We start from the raw sequence: 12,706 nt of genomic DNA, 5'->3' as shown, positions 1-12,706 counted from the left end.
ATAACAGCGACAAAATAAACTTAATATGACAAAACCACAGGTTTTCTCCTGAATTCTTCCAAAATTGTACACAGACAATAAAATGCACTACGCAGAATTGGTAAATTGAATAATAAGAAATGTGACACATTTGAAGCAGGATTTTGTTCACAATACCTTGCAGGTAGTCCACATCCATTTGTGTGTCTTCGTTGAAAGAAAAGCAGCTGATCCAGTGGTGAAGGTCAAACTTCTGGGTTCCAGTGGAAGCTCCAGTGTTTTTCTCAGGGACAGGAGCCGGCCTTTCTAAAGTCCTGTTCCTCGTCACGTCAATAATTCTGAGTAACTCGTAGCAGGCTGCTTCCCCCTTTATCATGACCGAGTCCAGGATTTTTCTGGTTCTATCGTAGTCATCACCCTCTGCCTGTATGTTTCTGACATCCTCATCACTGAGAAATCTTTTCTGATTCAAGTTCTCCAGAATCACAGAGAGATTCTGTAATTCTCTCACAAGGTGCCTTCTGGCACTCTTGACATAATTTAAGGCGGACTGTGATGTACAAGCCATGTTTCCTGACTCCTGTGAGTTCTGCTCACAGACCCAACGTCAATGACCTGCAGAACAAGACAAAATGTTAAATAATTACTCTGCCTGTGATGTATCAGATGTTACTCAGGAACTTAGATGAAGCAATATTTGCAGTTCAACATCAACTCTAATTTTGTATCTCAGTTAAAAGTAGGTGTCTACCGATATGTTATTTCTAAGCCAGTGCTGATAAAGATTATGTATTAGGAAACAATGTACATTTACAGTAAAGATGAAAATCTTTTTTCAAATTTGGAATAACACAAATTTCAAGGCAAACCTTCACTGAAACGTTTTTGTCTAATTATGTTCTACATACGTCTGATTAATGGGGCAGAACAATAACCAGTCCATAACTAATTCAATGATAGATATCCATGTCCTACTGAAGAATATGCTACCAAAAAGGGAAGGTAGGGATCCAAACAATCTTATTCTGTAATCAGATAAACTACACTAATCCTGTCTGTAACACAGGTAAAACACCTGGTTGAATCTGTGGCTTCTGAGGAAGTTTAAAAGTTGTCAAACCCACCAGGATTGTCACTTTGAGGCTGAAACCAAGTATTCACCACACCAATGACTAACAGCTCCAAGTAAAGTTAATACTGAACGTCTCTGAACTGTTAAGTCTCACATAGTAATGCTCTACTGGTCTGACCAATAAACTGCAGTTTGCTGTGGACGTGTTAATATGTATTTGATAATGTGTACATTTTGTTCACATCAATGAATCATGTTCAAATCATGTTTACATTTGTTATTGTTCATCTGCATTGTTTAATTCATTTGGAAATATTGTGAAACAGAAATATGACATGTCTTTCTGTGGAATGTGTTCTATACATAGATTCGTGGTTTTATTGTCAAACTGAAATGTTTGAAGACATCAAAACAAGTTCACTACATTTGTAAGAACCCCGTCACACACAGCTCCATGCAGACTGCTCAGTATATCAGAGAGAAACACTTACACATCAGCCTCAAAGTCTCCTCTGATGACAAACTATCAGCTGCTCAGCACCTTTGGAATGAGATTTGCCTTATAAGACAAAAATAAGAAAAATATCACGATAAAAAACGACAATAGGAATATTTTCAGAATAGCTTTGATCTATGATTGGTTGTAAATATCTGTTCATGTCACACACCATCACACCTGTTCCTCTCTGCACTGGGACCAGGAGGCCACATGAGCCGAGTGAGATTCTCTTCATTTTCTGTGGGATGAGACTAAACCGCCTCACAAAGAATTGTTGGATAGCAAGTGACATGAGACCGAGGACACCTGTAAAATATATAAAAGGTCAAAAGTTTAAAAAAAAAAACATTAAACTTTGTGCAAACCTAGTTATTTACAGAAACACAGACAAAGAAAGCTGCTGACAGAAAGTTTGTCTGAGCTCACCTGAAGGTACCTGCAGGATATATGACCATAAAACAGCATTTTGGATCCAGCCATGGTTCAGTATGAAACTTTCACAACGGTGATGTGAAACCTCCAGTCTGCACACACTGAGAATAGATTTCACAGTAAAGTAGAATAGATCCTCTGTCCAGCAGTGAAACTTCTGAAATGAAAAAGTTTACATATTTAAGAAATGGAAATTTTCCTTTCTGTAAGAGGAGGCGATAAAATTTCAAGAACTTCAAACGAGGCAGCTTAACTTTTTTTTTTTTCAAAATACAAATTATTACAGAATCCTAACATTTTGATGTTATTTTAAGCATTTTGGGCAGTGACCTTACGGTTTTCTGAGCAGTACTGAGAAATTTGTAGGCCGATATTTTGTGCCCCAGTGGAAGTTTGGGGGAAGTGTGAGATTGAGCTCTAGTGACGGCTGAAAAGCATTTTCACCATCTCTGAAAATTTTAAAAGACACACACAATCTATCTTGTGATTAAGTTGTTATTGTCCCTAAAATACACTGCAACTAATAATCAACCAACATACAACAGAGTTCCTTTAAGCTACAAGCAAATACAGTCTCTGGGACCAACCAAACTAAAGATGATTTTAAGCAGAATTAGAGCATGTATGAACTATTTTTACAGACTTTTTTATGCAGTCATAACTAAGGACAGTGTCATGGTCCCTCCCTTCTCTGTGCTGCGCTCCTGCCCAGCTGTCGGCCCAGGCCGATTGTGCACAGGTGCTATGGGAGCACAGCGGTGCCCAATCGGCAATCAGTGGCAGATAAAGCCTGGCTTGCCCCGTCACTCTCCGCTGGTCCATTGATCCTGCTGGCTCTCAGCCAGCCACTCCGCCCAGGTCAGTCTCGGCTCCGGACTCCTCCTGTCTGGCTACTACCATTAAGTTTAGCTCTTTGCCCATGTAGTGGCCTGTTTAGGTTATGATTCTTTGTTCTTTTAGTGCTCTGTTTGGTTCTTTGTTAAATTCGTTCTTTTCGGTATGAAGTTTGGTTGCGTTACTTAGTTCAGTCTGTGGTTAGCATTTCTGTTGAATAAAATCCTGGTTTCAGTCCTAATCCGTCTGCCTGTCTGTGGGGCCTGCACCCTGGGTTCAACCCCCCTTGTTCCTTGACAGACAGAATAAATAAAAATCTAGTTTTGTTTGTATGCAGCTATTTATTTCTCTTAGAGGAATTTAACACAACTCCCACAAACAAACTGTACTTGGTACAAAGAATACTGAACAAAAATACAAAGGAAGCATTTTATAAGTTACTCAATTCCATTCATTATTTTATAATATTGGGGAACATCTACTTGTTGTTTCAGCACACTTCATCTCAACAACAGAATGGATGTCATGAAACAGCACAGAAATGATAATGGGCAGACAGTTCTATCATAAGTCAGGAAGGAGTTTGTCCAATACTAGCTTTGCATTGAGCAACACATTTACACCACAAAGACTAAATGAGAATGTAACTGCTGCTTGTCTAATGATGTTCTCCTTCTGAAGGGCTTGGCAAAGTTGGCAGATATTTTAGGGAACAGGATCATGTTGTCAGACATCCAGAGCTGTCAGAAATGACTTCTTAGATGATAAATGGTGGACTTGTGGACATTTAAGTACCTGGTTACAGCCCCAATTGACCTGGAAGCATCAACCCTGCTAACAGCTTGTTCTTCTCTTTCTCTTGTCATCTCTGGCATCCTGTCACTTTGAATAAAGCTGCATTTTAAGGCTTATTATTAATACTGGTTACAGTATCTTGTTATTGTCCTTTAAAGTCACACCTATCCAGGCTTCATGGTTGAAAACTTGTCACCAGTTAAACGTTTCAAAGTCTTTGGCGCCCAATTAACTAAAATGAATCCTTCTCCAACGATGACAACAGAAAATTATATTTTTAACTTCATCTTAAAATCATTATCAAAGAACATGTACATACTGTGTTCATATTTTAGCAACAAGCTAAATGTTGGCTAGTTTTTAGCATCAACTAGCTGCTTACCATTAAAAAATATATTAGCTTTCCTTAGAGGTATTTATTTTGACTCCTAAGATATTTACAGAATATTCTACACACTGAAAAGCAATCAATTATATTGATTTGTTATTTAAAACCTGTTTAAAGCAGCTGGATAGAAAGTAAAATATGTCAAAAAGAAAAGTAAAAGTCAACTCCAAACCATAGATTGTATCGGAAAGACTTTTTTGATGCAGTCTATAATCCAAACGACCGTTTGCTCTGTTTGTTTGCTACGGCTACTTTGCTAGCATCATTACAAAGCTAGCTGAGTTAATGCTCATAAAAATAGCTTCAAAAATGTCAAGACGCTGTGTGTGTGTGTGTGTGTGTGTGTGTGTGTATATATACATATATATATATATATATATATAAAAATATAAAACACAACTTCACTCTTATGTACTTTAGTGTCACCAAAATCACTGCAGCCATCAATTGGCGAATTTTACTACTAATAAAAATCCCTTAAAGCTTTTAAAAATATATATCAAACCAAGACTTGCAGTATGACCACCAGGAGTCAGTTGATGGCTGCAGTTAATTTGGTGACACTACAGGGTACAAGAATGATGTTACTGAACTTTTTTACAAAACAAATTCCTTAAAATTATTTTAAAAATATTTTTATCTCAAACCAAGAGTTGTAGCATGACCAGCAGGAGACAACTGATGCAGTGATGTTGGTGACACTATAGTGTAAAAGAATTAAGTTACTGAATATTTGTGTAATATCTGTCTTCGCTGTTGCAGCGGTTTTGCAATTTGCAGACGGTCCCTGCGCACTCGGCGCACAGCTGTGGTTCAACATTAACTGGTGTTCCTATTAAACTGGTGATAGCAGCGTTTCTGAGTCAGATATTTTGTAGGTGTGGCTTTCAGGACCCTTTACCGATTGACCAGGAAATAAACAATGGGACAACTTCATCTATAAAATGAGATTTCTGCTGCACTATCCATTTTAATCTTGACAAAAATATCTGGAAATAAGAGGCGTTCTCATTTTAAAAGTCATGCACTATCAGGTTACATGAAAGAAAAATTACATCAGCGCAGTTGGAAGCAGTGGAGCTGTGATCACTGTTTACTGTTAGAACTTGTTAAACCTGTTCATGTTATTTAACAAGAAGTTCACCAAACCATGTGCTAACAGAATGCCAAAGTGTTGCACTATAACAGCGATATATTTATACAGTACTGGCAGGTTTAGATCACATTGCAGCTACACTGTCTTATTTAAATACACAAATGTCAAAATTTGATCAAAACAGCCCAGCAGTATTTAACGTATTGGATTTGAAATGCCATAATTTTGCAAAATTCACAGGACATCCATGTTCAAACCAGTAGTACAAATTTGTTGTGTCATACTACTCTAAACTGACATGTCATTGAGAAAAGACACCAATTCCTTTCAGTGAAACACATGTACTGGGGCTTTCAAATAGCTCAGCTGGCTGAACAGGTGATCTAGAAACAGGGATGTTGAACCTGAATGCAGCGGTCCTAGCTCAACTCCAGCCTGCCTCTCTACTAACCTGTCAAATATAGCAATTTAAAAAGCCCCCCAAAAAAACACATTTTTTGACAGCTACTGATATTCTCCATCTTCTTCTATGGGATATAGGTCAGAGCTACATATATAGTATGTGAAGTGCAAAGGTGTTCATTGAAGAGCTGGTTTTCAGTCTTTTTTAGACTGAGATTGTTCAGATGGAACTTGGTGTTGAACAGTGCAGCAAGCTGATCTTATTTGGTCTGTTTTTACAAATTCTTATTTTATTGTTTTGCATGTCTTCAATTGTGAGATTGCGTTTCTTGTCTGAAACAGCAGCTGGGCATCTAGTTCAAGAGTGGGCTGATAAAGGTTTAGTAGCATAAATATCCTCATCTCTATTTATTATTGTTCCACGTGTTGAGAAATAAAAACATACAGAATCAGTGTATTGAATTTACAGTGCACTGATTCTATAGAATACAATGTTGATTAACTTGCAATGTCCCAGTAAAATAAATAAATCCAGAATAACGGGAAAAATCAGATTATGCATATCGGCAGAAATGAGAAATCACTGGTTAAAATGTGGTCAGATGGTTTATAGAATCTCGTTGTTTTACTTAAAATGTGCTGAAACAATTCAGATCTATTTGTTAAACTGCAGTAATCTTGGAAAACAATCCTTCTCTTGCCGTTTGTGTCTGACCGTCGGACGGAAGCCGCAGACTGCCACTAGTGGAGATCTGGTGGAGATCATCACTCCACCGCAGCAAAGCGATTTTTAGCATTAAATTAACTTAGAATGTGGCTAAGAATCATGTTTCCATGTTACTTAAACTGTCAATTAATAAATGCTGATGGAAAAGATCAAGGGCAAACTTAATAATAGCCTTTCAGAATATTCCTTTAATTTGACAGGTACTAAACTTAAAATATCACAGGCATCCAGATCACATTTTTCAATATTGTGATGACATTTCTCATTCTAATAAACAATTTTTTTTATGTTTCATTTACCATAAAGTCATTAGGAAATATTACCTACTTCTGTTCATGAAAAGATATTTTTGGAAGTTATAACTTGAATCCTTATACCCAATAACAACATTACTGACTTATCAAAAATACCTCACTGTATGTAAAATAAGTCTTGTCATTTCAAAGCCTAACATTCACAAAGAGTCTGCACACATCAACAGTAGAGTCAGCAGATTTTTCACAACTAGACCAGTTACTATGAACTTCTTGTTGTGCTGTCGGCTGTCAGAATCGAAGTAAAGCAGATGATATGGCAACCAGTGTTGTGCATGAACGAGTTCAATGAACGGCGTTCACTGAACACGTTCATATTTGCGGTGAACTGTGAACTGAACGATTCAGTTTTCATATCGTGAACGTGAACGAGAGCGCCGTTCACTTTGGCAAGAATGAGTGGCACACGCAGTTCACGTTCACGCTCATTTGAAAAGTCAGGTTTTACGGCACAGTGGAGGGCAGCGTTGCGAAAATTAAACGACGACGAAGAAGAAGAACTGTTTACGGCAAACACCATGACGGTCCAGCATGGCTAGTCCTGCTAGTTCCCGCGATTCAGACTCAGCTACAGGCATTGCTGAAGCCAGTTTTACAGAACACTTGGGAGAGTTTTATGTACAAACAGAGCAAGACTCAGACGGAAAAAAACTCACGTTTTTGTGCAAACTGTGCCCACCGGGACTTAACAAGCAAGTACATACGTCAGTCACATTGAGCTCAAATTTGAAACGCCACATAGAATTAAAGCATCCGAGCTATCTTGGCAAATATCTGCGACTGAATGATGAACGCAAGAAATCATTAACGAGGAGAGGCCCACCGCCGAGCAAACCCACCCAAGTGAAGCTCACCGCATTTAGTAAAGAACCAGCCGTTTCCTTCGTTTCTCAACAACAAGTGAACAAGCTTGTATTGGATTACATCGTGGGAGATCTCCAGCCTTTGAGTAAGCTTGAGAAGACATCATTCATCAAACTAGTGACTGGTTTGCAGCCATCCAGGCACATCCCCTCAAGAAAGTAGGTACAGAAACTATTGAACAATGCATTCCAGGTGAATATTTCTGACTTAAAGAACGAACTCTCTGAAGTTGATGCCGTATGTAAGACAGCAGATTGCTGGTCCACAGTGAACAAGGCGTTTTTGGGCATTACTGTTCATTGGCACAACAAAAATATTATCTCTCAGAGAAGCTCAGCAGTACTTGCTTGCTGTCGTGTTAGAGGAGCAGACACACGACGTGCTTGCCAAAGCGTTGTCAGAGGTGCATAAAGAGTTCAGAATCCAAAACAAAATTGTGTGCACTGTGACAGAAAATGCTGCTAATTTTGTGAAAGCATTCAACTGTTTTGCAGAAGATTTTGCCACTGCTGATGAAAATACAGATCCAGATTTTGATAGCGATAATGGAGCAACTGAAAATGAACCAGGATCTACCTCACCTCCTGATGCTGCCAGTGAGAGCTTTGATGAAGAGGATGACTTGGAGCCTGAGCCTCTCTCAGCATTGGAAGATCCCTGTCTTCCTCCTCACAGAAGGTGCATGGCTCACACCTTAAATCTTGTTGCCAAAGACACAGAGAAGGTGACTGATAAACAGTACAAAACGTTGTCAAGGTCTGTTTTTGCTAAGGCATCTGCATTGTGGAACCGGGTTAAAAGAAGCCCCAAAGCTTCAGATTTTGTTGAGGGAAAGCTTGGTATTGGCGTTGTGTTTCCAAATGATACACGGTGGAACTCTTTGTATCTTGCTATGAAGCAACTGTCTCACATAGCCACATTAACTTCCAAGGCAGACACCAGTGAAGCTGCTGATGCTGTCACTCATGCATATGACAACCTTATCCTGCATGCTGTCTGTGATGAGTTCAGCTTCAGGCGATTCTCTGCAGAAGAAATCAGCTTCATACACAAGTTTGTGGATGTAATGAGGCCCCTAGCATCTGCACTGAATATCCTGCAGGGGGAGAAAAACATTTTCCTTGGGTACTTGGCTCCAACCATTGTACAACTGCAAAATGATCTGAATGGCCTGTTGGAGGAGAGAACAAAACCCACTGCTGCACATGGTCTGATTGCATGCCGTCCTCTCATTCTTAACATCCTGCAGTCACTGAAAACAAGAGTCGAAGGCATGCTTGAGAAGAAGGAACACATATTGTCAGCCATGCTGCTGCCAATATTCAAGCTCGACTGGGTGGAAGATGAGGAAAAACGGCTGCTTTACAGAGCGATGCTGAAGCGAGAACTTCTAACTTGCAACTCAGATGACTCAGAAGCACAACGAAACCCTGATCAGTGCCTGCCTAGTGGTGACAGTGACAAAGATCCAACAGCTTCCTTCTTCAGGTTTAAACAAAACCCACAGAATCTCAAAGTGAAGCAGACACTTACTTGGATGCACCACCCACAGATGGCTTTGCAGAGTACATGCTGCTGCCCAGGCTCAAAAAGCTCTTCCTTAAATACAACACTGCACTCCCCTCAAGTGCTCCAGTGGAGAAACTTTTCAGTATTGGAGGCCAAATCTTCAGGCCCAGGAGAAACAGGCTTGGTGATGAAAACTTTGAGAAGCAACTGCTCTTGAATGCAAACAGAAAGCTAAAAGAAGTTTAACTTCTTTGGTTGATGTATTGGACTAGTAATATCCATTGCAACTCTTTATTGCTGCTATAAAAAAGTAGAACATCTTGTAACAGTGTAGGAGCATGACAAAAACACAGGAGTCAACCACTTGCTTTTTTCTCAAATGATTACTTTCAGTAAGTTATGCTGCTTGACTATGCACTTTAAAGCCTCTGACTCTGTCTCCTTTCTATACAGATGAATCCAGCTTCTGAAATTGAGCGTTATGTTTGTTTATTACTATATGCTGTATGGTTTTCAGTTTTCAGAGCGATTCAGTTTCTTTGGACAAATGTAAGTCAGGAAGATTTAAAAACATTTGAATGAATGTCAATTTCTTTATTGTTTACTCACTGCTTACTTTCTTTTGAGGATGCTAGAATGTGTTGGTTCAGTATTGCACATTGAGCAGGGGAAGCTCAACTTAAGCTAGATTGTTCAGCTGCTAGCTATTCATTTTCTTTGAACAAATATAGTGAGGAAGTTTTTTTATTATAAATGAATGTGAATGGTATTTTCATTGTTTACTCAATGTTTACTTCCTTTTGAGAGTATAAAAATCTAAGTATTGCACATTGTGCAGGGTAAGCCCAAGTTGACATTACAGTACATGACAAATTTTGTCTGGTTTACAGTTACTGCATTTCAGAATTATCTGGATGTTGTTCAGTGGAGAGGTCTTTTCCCCCTGAACCTGAATGTGCCTTGTTGTTTTTGAAGTCCTGCATAATTTGGTTCATGCTGGCTAAATAAAGGTTTCATTAAATGTACATTATACCTTGACTGCACCTTGCATTTTCCATTTTCTACATGTTATGATCACACATTATTTAAGGGGTAAAATCTATTCTCTATCTCAACATTATTTTTCTCCTAGATGTAATAATTGTCTCGAATCTTTTGATTCTTTATTGGTTCAAGCATTTTGTTTAGTTTTGGAGTGGCAGTGATTTGTGATGGATGGTTTTTATTGAGTACTAACAAAAGTAACAAATGAACGTGAACTAGTTCATTTTTAGATATGTGAACTTAGCTCATTTTTTTAAAAAATGAACTATGAACGTGAACTAGTTCATTTTTAGATATGTGAACTGAACTTTGAGCTAGTTCTTTTTAAGTATGAACTGGCACAACACTGATGGCAACTTTGAGAGCGACCAGGAGGAACTTGCTTTGTTACCGCGGCTAAACGTTTAGTAATGAAGACACTTTGAGCCGGAGAAGGCGCCAGGGCAGCTGCTCAAAATGATTTACTGATTTCCACATTCTCCGGAGCAGTCGTTAAGTTGATATAACAGTTCCTGCTGATATACCGGAGAAGCCCTGAGCCAGGACAGTGCAGTATGTCAAAGTAGTGCCTGATAACGCATTGAAGGATTACTTTAATACCCAACATGCCGAACCAGGCTAGCAGCAACAGGACAGCACACCATCTGCTGCATCCGTGTCCGGCAGGCAGCAGGAGGCGGCTGTCAGCGGCGGCAGCCCCAAACAGCCGCCACCACCTTCTCAAAGCGAGCCCATTGATGCGGCCAAAGCCGAGACGTGCAATTTCCTAAACGCTATCTTTCTGTTCTTGTTCAGGGAACTCCGAGACACCCCAGTCGTCAGACACTGGTTCACCAAGAATATTAAAGTGGAATTTTCAGGAGCTCCTGCACCGGGTCTGCGCGCGCATACCGATGTTGCCACTTGTGTTAGTAAACAATGCAAGCCGTCGATATTAGCAGCATGCAGTGCCGATTGCTTCTGTTCTAAATTTAGATATGGTTCTTAGCGATCTCGTGAATGTGTTTCATGTTTTTGGATGTTTTTTGATTGATTGCTATGTGAAAATCCATATTTTGATTAATAAAACCGTAACCCGGAGTGGGATCATGAAAACCGTAATCATTACGGCAAAACCGGAGTAGTTGGCAGGTATGCATTTTACAAGACACACAGATAAGCAGACAGATAGTAGTCGCATTACTATTAATACCACCAATACTACCAATAGTAGTTATAAAGCCTAACTCATATATATCCAGATTAGCATCTATGTTATTCCTCCAAACCCATTTTATGATTGAGATTACAGGCAATTCTTTAGGACTGCTCTCAAATAATTGAAATGTTACTAAACAAGGTTATACTAAATTAAATAACTCTGGTCTCCAGTATATTGGCTAATTCCGTTCTTTGTACTTAATTTATTAGCATGATTTCTTTTTAAATATGTTGTAGTGTACAGACTTATTTACTTCTCTGTCTACTTTTTTCTTTTACTCCATGTAGGTTTCCTAAAGACTATGGGTTGAGGAAGAAGTGGGAAGCAGCTCTGAGGAGAGAGGGGTTTGCTGCAAATATATAACAGCCTAGAGAGAGAGAGATAAATAAATAAATAATAATAATTCTGTTGTTTATTGTAATTCTGTTGTTAATTGTAAATGTAAATAAACTCTATCCTGTTCTAGTCTAGTCCCTGGCCTCTGGACTTAAATAATAAGATAACTAAAATTGCAGGCTACATTTGTAGGAAGCCTTTTTCTGTGTTTCTTTTTTTTTAGATCAAATATTCTCTATCAATAGCACATGCTTTGACGTTGACAATAAAGTAGACCACACGAAAATCGGTTGAGAAATGAGCAAATTATGATTTATTTTCAATGTACATGCATTGCTTTGAATGGGAACTTTGCCCCCTCCAAGATGGCCGTCACGTAGGCACGTCGATTAGCCGGCTGCTACAGCGGGCTGGCTATCTACTCTTCGTATCTATGGTGGTAACAACATACGTGATCGACCCAGTGCCATGACTGAACACTGGCTCAATAAATAAATAAAAAGGAGAACACCGCCCCTCGCGATCCAAACATCAGACCGGCCCACCGGGAAATGTCTCAGTCCTCCCGATTAGCCACTTCTGGGCCTGGTCTCAATTTCCAACAAAACCCTTCCTGTTTTTCTGGTAAACCATCAGGACGTTAGCACTGATCAAACTGACGCTTATTTGTGAACTACAGGCCGATTTAGAAATGATTCCTCAACTGTTTTTATGTTTTAAACGTCAGACTTAATCTCTGTATGAGGAAACTGAAGCGGGTGGTTTCTTCCTCCGCAGTAGAAAAGTTAAGAAGTCAACATATTCTACCTTTCATAAACAGTTTTCAGCTGTTCTTTTGGATCTTACCTGCGTGTCACTGCGTCCACTGCCTCCAGATGTCACAGAGGTTCTTCGGTGGGTTTCTCCCACAGACACTTTGTCCGTTTGTCTTTCCACGCGGCGAGAACTGTTTTCTGCTCTGTGAGTTTCACTTTCCTGCGTGTCTCTGAATGTTTGTAGGATCCAGTAATGTCCACCAGATGGCACCGTTGGTCCAGAAACACCAGCTGAAGAACACTTCTGACGTTCATATGGAGTGAATCAATAATCAATAGATCACATTTGCCAAAATCAGTCTGAGACTGAACTGCTCTTGTTGGAACATGTCTGTGCTGAATCAAATACTAATGATCTAATACAAATTTTCACTGTTATCAAGAGGAAAATGAGGGGCA

The 12,706-nt window shown here is 39.3% G+C and overlaps 1 protein-coding gene across 10 annotated transcripts in view; it reads right to left on the bottom strand.

Annotated features, from left to right (window-relative positions):
- The window catches only part of LOC110972487 (protein NLRC5-like), a 52,664-nt gene extending 40,162 nt beyond the window's left edge, over nucleotides 1–12,502 (bottom strand). For 4 of the 10 annotated variants that reach the window (XM_051942225.1, XM_051942217.1, XM_051942222.1 and 1 more), the window contains exons 1-5: nucleotides 12,339–12,501; nucleotides 1,977–2,139; nucleotides 1,720–1,856; nucleotides 1,543–1,610; nucleotides 157–594 (exon numbers count right to left, since the gene is read on the bottom strand). In XM_051942225.1, coding sequence (XP_051798185.1) covers nucleotides 157–547 — 391 coding nt within the window. In that variant the 5' untranslated portion in view covers nucleotides 548–594; nucleotides 1,543–1,610; nucleotides 1,720–1,856; nucleotides 1,977–2,139; nucleotides 12,339–12,501. Of the gene's footprint in view, nucleotides 1–156; nucleotides 595–1,542; nucleotides 1,611–1,719; nucleotides 1,857–1,976; nucleotides 2,140–12,338 lie in introns of all 10 variants that reach the window. The other 6 variants (XM_051942221.1, XM_051942224.1, XM_051942227.1 and 3 more) reach the window with 4 other exon arrangements.
- Between the last annotated feature and the right edge of the window lie 204 nt (nucleotides 12,503–12,706).

Source organism: Acanthochromis polyacanthus, chromosome 22, assembly GCF_021347895.1.
Source record: "Acanthochromis polyacanthus isolate Apoly-LR-REF ecotype Palm Island chromosome 22, KAUST_Apoly_ChrSc, whole genome shotgun sequence".
Classification (NCBI taxonomy): domain Eukaryota; kingdom Metazoa; phylum Chordata; class Actinopteri; family Pomacentridae; genus Acanthochromis; species Acanthochromis polyacanthus.
Note: the sequence above shows the minus strand (reverse complement) of the source record. Positions and strands in the feature narration are given on the sequence as shown.